This window comes from Pistacia vera, unplaced genomic scaffold (genome assembly GCF_008641045.1).
Source record: "Pistacia vera cultivar Batoury unplaced genomic scaffold, PisVer_v2 Contig291, whole genome shotgun sequence".
NCBI lineage: Eukaryota > Viridiplantae > Streptophyta > Magnoliopsida > Sapindales > Anacardiaceae > Pistacia > Pistacia vera.
In genome coordinates, this window is record NW_022196103.1 from 752,545 (window position 1) to 766,038 (window position 13,494).

General features: G+C 35.5%; 1 protein-coding gene and 1 pseudogene across 1 annotated transcript; both read right to left on the reverse strand.

The window, feature by feature from the left end:
• Positions 1–4,730: 4,730 nt before the first annotated feature.
• On the reverse strand, positions 4,731–8,600 carry LOC116134801 (annotated as a pseudogene).
• Positions 8,601–9,230: 630 nt separating this feature from the next.
• LOC116134771 (glycine-rich cell wall structural protein 1-like) lies at positions 9,231–10,384 on the reverse strand. Its single transcript, XM_031420420.1, has 3 exons — positions 10,378–10,384; positions 9,558–9,737; positions 9,231–9,502 (listed from the first exon to the last, which is right to left on the reverse strand). The coding sequence occupies exons 1-3, from the start codon at positions 10,382–10,384 to the stop codon at positions 9,231–9,233; spliced, it is 459 nt and encodes a 152-aa protein (XP_031276280.1).
• Positions 10,385–13,494: the final 3,110 nt, after the last annotated feature.

The following is a 13,494-nucleotide window of genomic DNA, read 5'->3' on the forward strand; positions in this document are numbered from 1 at the left end:
TAAAGCTAACTGTCCTATATACATCAGAATTATAACGCCAAGTAGTACCCATATTAGTTATTTGAGTTTGTTGATACTTCTCTATTTCCATGTTGATTAATAGTGTTTATAGCATGCCTTTTAAAGTACTAGTACCATTACCTGAATCAAATTTATAAACATTTGCACAATATTTGCATATTGCTTTCTTGACTTGAACGCTATTTTCTGTCTCGTAAAAATTGTCGAAATGCACCCAAACGTCTGATGGTGTCTGTCTCGCTTCGACGGCAATTGATGATCCCGCCTCAGCTTGAGATGAAGTTGGAGAGGACGACAATTACGAGGACGACTTCTAGAACCACCGGGAGCTGTTGAATCGACGGCATATTTGAGGTGTATCGGATTCTGAGAATGGGATTGGGACAGCGGGAATATTGAATCTCCTGCATTCTAGTAAAATCAGCGGGACTAGGACTAGGATAGTAGTTTCTTTCATCATTGAAATGAGGGAGAGAAATATCTTCCATTGTAGTTGAAAAAAAAATTGATGTAGAAGAAATAAAAATTAAAGAAGAGAATTGGAATATGGAAATTGGAATTTGGAAAATTGGAAATATGAATTGAAAATTGCAAAAACTAATAAAAATTAAAATAAGAGCAAATTGATAACAAAAAGATTAAGAGAATAAATGAATAATTGAGAGAATAGAGATTAGAGAATATGAGAGAATGAGAGAATTTGAGTTGTGAGAAAAATATGAGAGTTTAAGGCCAATTTATAGAAAAAAATGGGGAAAGAAAATGATGAAAAAGACCCCTCCAACGGCTATAAAACGGCTATATTTTAAGGGTAAAAGTGTAATTTAAAAAACTAAATTAATTTTGCATTTTTTTTTTAATTTTTTTTTTTGCCCAACTCGGCGGGTTGGCACACCCAACCCACCCGCAACCCGCCGGGTTGCGGTCCTCCTGCAGAGAGGACAAAATAGCAACCCGTGGGCCGGCGGGTTGCCATTTTGCAACCCGGCCCGCCCGGGGGTTGCTGGCAGGTTGGGCTCAACCCTCTTTTTTTCGGGCTGGGTTAGGGTTGACCCACCTAACCCGGCCCATTTTTTCCACCTCTAGTAGCGAACCCTCTGGTCACCTCCATCACCTTCCCCATCGTCTATCGTCCAAAACCCCTCTGGTTCCCGACTCATTGGGCCCTCCCATCGTCAGCGTCGTCAAGCTTAGGTTTTTGTCGCTCTTCGCTGGATTCTGGTCGATTCCGGCGACGAAATCCAATTGGACATCACTAATGCAACCAGCGTCTCGAAATCTACAAAACCCCTATGTCCCTAGCAACCGTTTAGTGGTCATTCGCTGGTGGAGACCGACGAAAACCAATCGCATGTGGCAACTGTCGTGGCTGGCAATCGACAAGTAATAAGGGGTTGTGAAGGGTAAGGTTTTGTAGAGGGGAGGATGAGGGTTTGAATAGTGGTGATAAGGGTGATTTTAGGTGGAAGAATCGTCGGAAAAGGACGAAAAACGTCGGCGTTGATGTTGGCTAACATGCGCCAGAGCTTTGTTAGGGGCGACAATCTGCTAATGTACGTCTCCTCTGTGAAATAACCAATTTACCCCTGAGCTGTTATATCTAACCATTTTTTATTACTTTAAGAGTGGGAATCTGAAATAAATGGAACTTGGGGTACCAACTTGGGATTTCGTCAAACCTTGGACGGGAATATGTCGTTTACTCAAATTTTTATCCAAAGTTATGGTAACAAATCAATTCCCAAAAAATCCTTTCGACAACTCCCCAGTTAATCTTCCCCTCCATTATACACCATTTATTGTTTTACAACAATACTACACTTATAACCCATTTTTATAAACTTCCTCTCACAATTTTGACATGACAGTTTGTAATTGGTTTGTTCTCAAATAAATATCATTTGCTCGCTCTGGGTCTTGTGTGTCTAATTACGAACTGTCACACAGGATTGTGAGAAAAAGTTGATGAGATTTAGTTGGAAACCAATCTTTATTAATAGCTATATTCACCGTTGATAAAGAAGCAGAATAATATTTGATAATACACTTCACATGGCAAACCCAAATGTAGGAATTAAAGTTATATATACAAAAATGGATAACTAGAAAAATAAATTGAACAATAATTGAGATACATGTTATCTGTAATCTGTCCTGTCCAGAGGGTTTGTTTTATTGGGATGATGAAGAGAATTTCTAAGGCTGGAAATTGTTCAGAGTCGGCAGCACACCACCACCGACTACACATGGTCCACTTCCATTAACTCAAATTTAATGCTATCCAACATCTCCACATGTTTTGCTTATAATATAAAGTTTTTATTTTATTTTTCAACGATGTAATTTGTTTTTGCAATCTTCTCAAAACAAAATATATACTTCTTACCCACATGGATATTCATATTTAATGAAAATAATATCTAGGGGATTCTGTATTCTTACCCATATGAAATGAAAATATTGATTTGTGAGATGAGTAAGCAATCAATATAAGAGACACAAAAAAGAGAAAAAGCAAAGTGGATTTCAGAATCTTTACATGAGAAAACAACATATTCCCACCCGCAATTTAGCGACACCCAATGTTGATAGCCCTAGTTGCATTTATTTCAAATTCTTACCCTTAAAGCAATGTTGTTTCCTTTATTTTGACAAATAGCACACATTAACACACTAAAGTACCCCGATGCTTTCTTTGGCAGAAGATGGACTCATGTTAGCAAAAAGTGAATCACGTTAGCAACGTCCAAGCTAGGGTTTTTGGCTTTTTCCAGTCGATTCCGAAGTTTAAAATCACTTCCAAGACTACCATTGGACCCCCCATAACCTCCTTTACAAAACCCATACCTTCACTTACCGATCTCACTCACCATTTTTTACCACCTCCAACAATCATTAACGATGTTACTTTAAGGGTGAGGATCTAAAATAAATACAATCAGGGGTATCAACTTAGAATTTCGCTAAACTTGAAGGGGAATACGTTTTTACTCAATTTACATAAAGAGAAGATACATCACTTTTCACTTTTTATATTTGTGTTTTCAACATTATGACAAAAAATTTCATAGGTATCTTCATTGCTTTCCGAAAAGCACTCACTTTTCTAAACCAGAATCAAACTCTCATTCGCCAATTGTCATCCAATCTCTGCAACTAAAATGACATGATAAGATACATGATAAAAGAAAGAATGGAATCAATCAAAACTCAAATACAAAAGAAAGAAGCCTTTGTAAAGACATCTTGTAGTGGTTGTGTGCATGTGCAAATCCCTTTTCTCTGTTGTTTCACAACCCAAAGAATCTTGCAATTTGTGTATTTCAGGTGTTATTATTTATATATTTTAACTTTCAAGCTTGCCCTTCTGTCGTTAATCATAAGCCAAATTGAAACATCCACAACTCACTTTCAGAAAGAAAAAAAACAAGCAGAAAGTGGGCATCAATGGACCATTATAAGCTCATTCATAGCTTTTGTTAAGTGTTATTTATTAGTGAAGTATAATTATTGGGTAGTACTATTTTTAAGTTATATGGCGTTTTCAAATCAAATCTGATGGGAGCCGAAGTTATCACATGGGGTTGAAGAAGTTGACCCAATTTGCTCTACTGGTCATAACAATATCAACTATAATTTTTGTATCGACAGCATGTGATTAGTAATCTTCTTTTATTGATGCTGTGAATCGTTCGTACATTTTTGCATCCAAAAATGAACCAGAAAATCCAATAATTTGGTTGCATATGAACCATTAAAAAGAATTCGAAAATGAGCATTTAAACAAAATAAGTTAGCCCTTCATTACTTTCGGCTGGACCAAACAATGAGGATTCGAAGAAATGCGGAAAGGAAGAGCCACCTAACTATTCATACAAAAACAAACAGCTCATTCACCAGATTTATGCAGTAAAATAATGATAATGTCTTCAATGTGACTGATAGATTAGCTACCATCCTCCAAAAACCCTCCTTCCTACGATACTCCCACTAAAATGTTACTATATACTAACCAAACTTGGGTAATTGACAAACTCTCCAAGATTTCTTTCTTTTGGGTAATTCCATGGCATATGATACAGTAATTTACACCTAGTATCACTTCCCAAATGATTTGGGCCTCCAAGAACTGAAGACAGAATCCAGAAATCCATCCACAGTGAAGAGTTTGTACTAACCTATTTTTTTGCATCTGAGCATATTAGACAACCACTGAAAGTTGTTGCCTTTTATTCAGGGCACGAATAGTGAAGATGATCTTCTGAATGAAAACATTTAGGACAGGAACATGATTTCTTACAAAAAAAAACTTGGCAACTCAATTTAATGTTTTACACAAATTAGAGAACGAACACTTGCCTAGAATCTTTCAAAAAAAAAAAAAAAAAACCAAAAAATGAAATATGATATTTCTCATGGTAAAAAATTCACCAGGTCACTCCACTGTCAGTTCAAATCCAAGAACAATCTTTCTAAATGTATAGTATACCAGCATCCAAATCACGGTAAATTATTGTAAGGAAAAAAATGACAGAAGCTTAGGTAGAATTTACCTACCTATTCCTTCCATAGACTGAAACTCAGCTCTTAGCTATACCATACCACACCAAAACCTGCCTAGCATTCACTTCTACGACCGCATACTATTATTTACATCTAAGATCAAGATACTCCAATGCTAATTTAGTTGTCCATTTGAAATGATTAAACTATGAAACTCCTCCAAGAACCCTTCTTAGCTCAGATTTCTGCCTGATGTGAGCATTGAAGGATACTTGACACTGATCTTGATCTCAATTACCTTTTTCCCAGGTTCTTTAGAAATTGGCATCCTTCATTTGGGACAACTACTTCAGCACCCGGTTTGTAATATCTGTCAGGGGATCATAATATTCCTTCCACAGGGTAGTCAGGGCAAGGGTCTTACTGTGAGGGCCTCCAGCAGTGTTATCTCTGGTTTACTACCAAGTCATTACCCTCCTTTTGTAAAGATCATGTGGCTTCTCATCTACAACAAAAATAAGATCTGCTGGAATAAGACCAGGTTCCTGGTTACCTTCTCCTCGAATGTTATTTTGTTCCCTTCTTCCAACCAGGTCTGATCTCAATGGTCAATATCAATAGTCCTTAGCTTACTGCCAAAAAGGTGCTCAAATATCAAGCTCAAGGTCAATGAACAGAAGAAAACCAAAATAAACATAGAATTAATGCAACTAAACAATAAGTGGATTGCATGAGAAAAAAATTATCATAACGTTAATATCAAAAGCCATCATTATTCTACATATTTTGAACTAGAAAGTGATAGGAACCCACTCCAATAACTCAACAATTGGGCTGAGCCATGAGTCTTTCATGGGCTTGGGTAGAACTCTCCTTGGAAAACCGGCTTGCCAAGGGAGGGTGCCCAAGCCTTTATAAACCACATGCCCACCTTTTTCCTTTCAATGTGGGATCCAACATTCCACCACGCTCCGAACCGAGTCCACGTCGGCCTCTTTACCCCCGTCGGCTCTTACCCCTTGGGTGACTACGGGATCCCCTTTTTCCCTGGGCCTCCATGCACTTTCTCCGTGGTAGCAGTCCGGGCCCAAGGTCAGCCTGCCACGAGCAGCCTGCCACGCGTGCGCTGCCACATAGGCACAAGATCATGCTCTGATACCAATTGATAGGAACCCACTCCAATAACTCAACAATTTGGGCTGAGCCATGGGTCTTTCATGGGCTTGGGTATAACTCTCCTTGGAAAACCGGCTTGCCAAGGGAGGGTGCCCAAGCCTTTATAACCCACATGCCCACCTTTTTCCTTTCAATGTGGGATCCCAAAAAAGACGAGAGTACCTTTTGTTACAAACTACTCTGCAGGTTTTAAAACATGAATTTGAAAATCTTTAAAATCACCTATAAGAGTCTCTTTAATATTTAACAGCATAAACCAGGAAACAGACACTCCTGGCCTAATCAAATGTAAGAAATTGCATAAACAAATGTACAATGAAAACTTGAGCTTCAAGAGAAACAGAAATGGAAGGAAGTTCTTAATCCCATTGATTTTCGCCTAAAAATCAAACTCACAACAATCAAGCATTTAGCTACTTTTCCACCGAGGAAAGAAAGATGTTTAATCAGCAACTATAATCATAGCTGAAATCATAATAAAAAGAACACAAACAGTTATAAAAAAACTCATTTTATTTACACTAAACAATAGCAAGTTTGCTTGTGGAAGAAAATCCTACATGCATTCTACCAAGAAGGAAAACAAGAAAAACCAAAATCCTAAAAATTGGAAAACACTTCAACATGACAAATTCTGCGCTTCCTAGTCACCTCCTACAGGAACAAGTAACTTTCAGTGTTTAATCAATGTTGCCTCTTCCAAATACAGGTGGAAAAATCCCATCCTGGTCCATATGGCAAACATCTTCTAGCTTATATATAATTCTTTAGTTTAAATGCCAAAGAAAAATTAATAGTGAGATTAAATTCAATCTGGTAAACTTTCCTGACGTTAACATCAGCAGCATCTAGATTTCAGACTGCAATACACCTGGAAAAATGTTCTCAAAATATTCATTGACTACTAAAACAAACAGTACACAAGTCTAGCGTTACTTGTCAAAGAACAAATGAAAAAGAAAACTTGCAGCAAGACAGAAGTGGCCTTCATTGCAAGGTTCATGAAAGAAAGTAAGCTACTTCTTGGCTTATTTTGGAACTTTCGAGTGGTTGCTTAACTTCTTCCTAATTTTCTGTATCCTATACAGCTCACAAATACAAATCGTTTAGGAACGAGGCAGCTCCTTTTGGGCTTGGACTGAAACTCATTAGAGAAACATTAACAGAATAGCAGATATTTATTATTCTAGCCTCTTTTATTAATATTTTCTCTCTCACTTGCATTCTCCTTCAACTTTACTCGATTACTATCATATCCTAAGGCCAAGAGATAATCTATTACCATCAACAAAGATCCATTTAAATTTTATCCAAGGAAGTGGATTCCATTTTACATCTTCGGTAGATCTCAAGAAGATATTTCCCTCACATATTTATCCACTATTATGAAATATTAGCACTTTCATGAAATTATTCAACATATCAAATATTTTGCTGCTCCTCGTTTTGCTCTTTAAGTCTGTTGGTTTGTTTGGCTATAATAAAAGTTTCTTTTTATAAGTAGAAAAGAAAACCAAGACCAGTGTTTTGTTTTAGATGAACAATGAGACATATATATAAATGTAGTAGTAGGACAAGCAAATGAGAACATCTTTGCAAGGAAACCTGGCACTGCACTATTGAAACCCTTAATTCACGTAAACAATTTAATTTGATCTCCATCCGTGCTAAAAAAATGAGTGAGACAATTTTTTATATTAATGCCCGATATGCTAACAGTTTTTTTTATCAGCAAAATTAAAGATTGACTATAACTTGCAAAAAATGAATAAGATACAATCATGATTGTTTTGTAGCAATAGACCACTAAACAAGGTGAATCCAAGAAATATAATGATAACACAACAGAAATCTCAGTCAAGCAAAAACTAAGTACATTGCACGGATGCTAACAGAATTAAATCAAACAACAAAAAAATTATACCAACTGAATGAGAATGGTTTGAAGCTATCCATAAATAAACAATTCATAGATCCTAGAGTAATAAAATCTTGACACTTCATAATATCTATGGTAGCATAAAGATCAATGGTCAGTGAGGCGCAACAATCATAGTCAAGTCAGCAAAACTATTTTTACCAAAAACAATCAAGAGAATCTTTAACCTAACATATAAGCTGTTAAACTCCTAAACTTCAGTAGCATGGTCTTGCAAGATTTCCAATTGACAACCTTCTAAGCATTTTTCAAGTACACATAAAATTCTTATAAGTAACACATTAAACATGTTTACATTAACAAAAAAAAAAAAGAAGAAGCAATTAATAGGAAGAAAAGAGAACATACCGAGAAACATCATAGACATTCCGGGAAATTCGCATCTTCTTTTTAGCACCTTTATAAATGTCCTCCAAGCTACAGGGCAAAACAGTCTCAACAGGCAAAGCTTTCTTGAAGTCGGCTCCATTAGCAGTACTAGTATTCCCATTCCTAAAATATCCATCTCTATGTCCTCTATACCCTCTTTGCCCTCCATTATTACTACTCTCAGATCCAAAAACCTCCTCATAAATATCCTCCGCATCTCTGGGATTAAACCGGAACGTCGGATTGGGATGCTGGCGTTGATAATAATGTTGGCCCTGTCCACGAGCCGACGTGGAGGCAGAACTCGAAGTTGGTGGGACCTGTCCTGCTTTCAACGCCTCCTCTCCGTACAAATCGTAGATCTGTCGTTTCTGCGGGTCGCTTAAAACATCATAGGCTTCGGAGATTTGCTTGAATTTCGCTTCCGCTTCTGGTCTTTTAGAAGTTGGGTTCTTGTCCGGGTGCCATATCATGGCCAATCTCTTGTACGCCTTTTTGAGGTCGTCATCGGTGGCGTTGCGATTCAATTTTAATATGTTGTAATAATCCATGCCCATTTCCTCAAGAAAAATACTCTCTTTCTCACTGTTCTTGAATTTGTTTTTTGTTGTTGGTTTTGGTTTATGTGGTGGCCGGAAAATTGGAAGAGGCGGGAATTATAACCGTTGGATGGGTAACGGAAAAGGAAACGAGGGTGAGGATCTGACGGTTATCACAAAATCCTAGTAAAGCTGGATTATTATTTGATTACGATTTTATGAATTGTTCACGACGTGTTTAAAGGGCGAAATATTGTGCGTCCCCATAATCACAAACGTGGAGGAAACTAACTACTGGGATATTGGGCCTAGCCCATAACATCAACCATCGATTTAATGGGCTTTGTGGGCCTGTGAAATTATTGTAGAAAAAATTATCACAAGAATTATTGAAAACAACCACATTATTAGAATTACCGGATTATGATAATGAAAAACTAAAATAAAATATTGTAATAACCATCTAAGAATAATAACAAACATATTTTAAAAATTTTACTAAATGTAAAATGAAAAAGGGTCATTAAAAAAAAACAGACAATTCTAATGAAAATTTTACAGTTGATTTAACTTAAAAATAAGGGAGAGCGATAAGCCGACAATATTCCACCCAGGGTTTGGCCAAACAACATTTTCCACCCAGAAAGTTTCAAAAAGACACTTTTACACCCATAATTAAGAACTTAAGATCCATCGGTTAACTTTAATTGAAAAAGGATAGAATGGTAAATCACTCTAATGTCTATCCCAATTCCACCTCCACCACCACCACCAGCTTCATGCCTTTTTCCAATACCACATGCTGCTACTCCTCCAACACCACCACCTATACCTGCACCTTCTCCTACATCTCCACCAACTCCAAACCCACCACCATGACTTGAACCCCCACCTATTCCTCCTCCACCCTCGCCTCCAACTACTTCTTCGCTACCTATGCCTCCATCAGCTCCACCTCTTACACCGTCACTAGCACCAAATTAAGCCACCCCCATGTCTAGATCCTCTACATAATCCACCCTCAACTCCACTTCCACTTCCACCCCCAACACCATCACCTCCTCCTCCAACACCACCACCGACACCAAAGCCTACACCTCCTCCAACATCAAAGCCTCCATTGTGGCCAGAACCACCAACAACAACACCTCCTTCTCCTCCCTGCTCCACCACCACCCGCTTAATATAGCCTTAAGATGGATTTTGGAAAACAAAAAAGATTTACTAAAAAAACTTTGTAATTCAAGAATCTTTTCCAAATTTGACATGAAGTTAGGATTTTGGAAAATTCAAATTAAACTAGAAGATAGATATAAAATTGCATTTATTGTACCATTTAGTCAATATGAATGAAATATAATGTCCTATGGGTTAAAAAATGCTCCATCAAAATTCCAAAGAATAATGAATGATATACTCAATCCATATTTTCAATTTCTTATTGTCTATATAGACGATGTTCTTGTATTTTCATCTAGTATAGATCAACATTTAAATATTTAAAAACATTTATTCACATTGTCAAAACAAATGGTTTGATTGTGTTAGAAACTAAAATAAATCTTTTCTAGATAAAGATTCGATTTTTAGGTCAAATAATCTATAAGCCACAATCATACCTATTCAAAGATTTATTGAATTTGGTCAAAAACTTCCTAATGTCATCACTCATAAAACTCAATTACAAAGTTTCTTAGGAAGTCTTAACTATGTATCCAAAACTTAGTCAAATTTGCGAACCCTTATATGAAAGATTAAAGAAAAATCCAAAACCATGGACAAGTCTTCACACAAATATAATCCGACAGATCAAAGCCCCAAATTACCCACCTGCCATGATTACATATAACAAATCCACTAGCCTTCAAAATAGTTAAAACAAATGCCTCAGACTTAGGATATAGAGGTATTCTCAAACAAGTAAAAGATAACAAAGAACAAATTATCTAGTATACTTACAAATTCTAAAATAAAACTCAACAAAAATATTCCACCATAAAAAAAGAAATTTTATCCATTGTCTTATGCATTTCCTAATTTCAAAGTAACTTACTCAATCAAAAAATTTTGCTTTGTATTGATTGCCAAACTACTAAACATGTTTTGCAAAAATATGTTCAAAATATTTCATCAAAATAAATTTTTGCATGTTGGCAAGCAATTCTTAGAGCCCAACCGATGAAGATCGGATCCAAACTTGGATAAACTCATTTCGGAAAAGTTGAGAAGTAGCTTTAGTTATGATTGGGCTAAAAACACCAAATCTTCCAAAAAAAAAAAAAAAAAAAAAAATTTAAAAATCAAAATGATTCTCAAACTTTTCCAAAAAATTCCCAAGAAGAATTTTCCTAACTTGATAATTTCAATAAGTGAATTACAAAAAATAGCTGAAATCGCTCTTTCAAAATATAAAGAACTTCTTTTGGTTACATCTTTAAAAACCCTTAAACTAAGACAAAAATATATTTTAAAAGGAATCATTTCAAATCTTTTGGTTTTTGAAGATTTTGAAAACCCAAAACAGTTGATTGAACAAGTATTTCCAAAAGGTTTTCATTTCATCCATGAGGATTTAAGAAAAGCTCACAAATTTTATGAAACTCTTGTTAATTAGACTCTTGTGAGTTCAAACACTATGATGATAAAAACAATGCAAGATTCATAACTCATTCAATACTTCGCATCATGAAGCTCCTTAGTTTCTGATTGGGGATCTAATCCAAACCAATTTAAAAAAAATTTCCCAAAATTTTGATCTACTTGGATATAATTACTCGATTATGAAAAGGCCTAGTATAGATCACTCTTTTTTCAAAATATTCATCATGGACAATCCTAGATGATTTACTTCAAAATAAAGACCTTGGTCAAATTTCCCAATTGGATTACCAAATGGTGGGACCGTTTTGGCTTAACTTCACAAATTTACCCTTAAATGTTCAAGAAGGATTCAATGAGTTCAAATCAAAATTCAAAGTTTCCAAAACCTATTCAAATTTTCCTCCAACACTTCATTTCTCAGCAAAATTCCATCTATCATGGATTGTAGCTTAGGAATATGAAAATGTCCAAAATGTTAGCAATCTCCCTAATTTGATCCAAAAATCCAAGATCAAATGGTGGGACAAATATGATGCATCCATGTGTCCAAAGAAAAAATTCAACTTCACTTATCAAATGTACCTTAGCCAATTTAAGCAATTACCCTTGAAATTGCCAAATTTTTACAGACAAATATCCTTAGTAGGTGCTAAAACAAAGCAAGAACTCAAAGACCATCTCAAGACAATCTTTTCTCAACTCCAAGAAGAACCCCAAGAAGAAGATGAAGAAGAGCCCAACCAAGGCTCCAGTGCCTCTGTCAATCTCGCCCAAAGCAATGAAGATGATTGTTACAAAATCATATGATCTACTCCTAACAGTTCAAAATCGTCATCTCTCTCAAAAAAAAAAAAAGAATTGCCAAAAAAAATTATCAAAATTCTTATGGAAACTGACACCAAACAATACTCATGTGAAGTTACAGGAAGATCACTTGTGACCAAATAGTGCTCATGTGAAGCTATAGGAAGTCCACTTGAGACTAAATAGTGCTCATGTGATGTTTACAAGAAGTCCACTTGTGATCAAACAATGCTCATGTGAAGCTACAGAAAGTACACTTGTGACCAAATAGTATTCATGTAATATTACAGTATCTTAAAGTTTTATAAATATTGTAATTTATTTTATTCAAGGCATGATTTTTCGTACCGAAAATTCTCTTATGTAAAAACACTCTCTCATTAGCTACTTCTTGAAAACATTTGGATTAGCAAGTAGTAAATGTTTCAATTTTATTCAATGAATTTTTGAATTTATTCGAAGTTATTTTAATGATTTTTATCTTTCAATTTTTATGATTCAATTTATGCTTATATATATATACTTTATTTAATCATATTAAGTGTTCAAGAGAAAAATAAAAAAATAAAAAATAACCCCCTTAATCATAAAAGTAAATTGTGTACCATTGATTAATGATTCATCTTTTTTTCTTGTTTAGAATATTAGGAGTTAAGAACTTTGATATTACTTCAATTCTAACTAAATCTGTTTGTTGATACAGAAACTTGCACCAACCATAGAGATCCAATTGACTTTGGTGGAATCGAAAATATTATGAATGGAAAGTAGTAAAAGAATGATTCAAGAGCAAAAATGCAAGTAATGACAATTTTTAAAGTGGTTTAGCAAGTTTGAATCTTGAGCCTACGTCCACTGTTTCTCTTATTGAATGAGAATTATAAATGAAGAATCTTTTCCTAGAACAATTGCCCAACCCCTGGAAACAAGTTCTGATGGGTTTATATAGCACCTATTTACATAATAGAGTTGAGGTAAGATTCAAATACGTAGGATTAGGAAGTTGCATGATTTTCGGCTACTTTAGTTGGAATCTAAGTTAATTTGAATATTTTCCTTCCAAATTGAGCAAATCTAAATATCAAATATCTTCTTTACTAATTGAACAAATCTAAATATTTTCCTAGAACAATTGCCTAGCCCCTGAAAACAAGTTCTGATGGGTTTATATAGCACTCATTGATATGATAGAGTTGAGGTAAGATTCAACTACGTAGGATTAGGAAGTTGCATGATCTTCGGCTACCTTAGTTGGAATCTAAGTCAATTTGAATATCTTCATTCCAAATTGAACAAATCTAAATATTTTCTCTCTTAACAGGGAATTATCCTCTCCAGATTTCCCGCACAACACTCTTCGATTCTTCATTCCCATTATAACTGATGGAAATTCATAAAAGTGTCTTCACCTATTTGGAACCATTAGTCGTTGAATTTGGTTGGTAGCAGGGCAGCCAAGCCAAGGATGCATGGTGAAATGTAAATGTGATTCAAACTTCTCAAGAGGTCTTCTCCCCTTCTCAGGAGGTTCAGATGCTTGTT

What these genes read in the sequence shown, in the direction of transcription:
- LOC116134771 (XM_031420420.1), bottom strand. An exon ending in TGGAGTTGAGGGTGGATTAT is followed by an intron (nt 9,503 to 9,557) that starts GTAGAGGATCTA and finishes ACGGTGTAAGAG; the next exon opens with GTGGAGCTGATGGAGGCATA.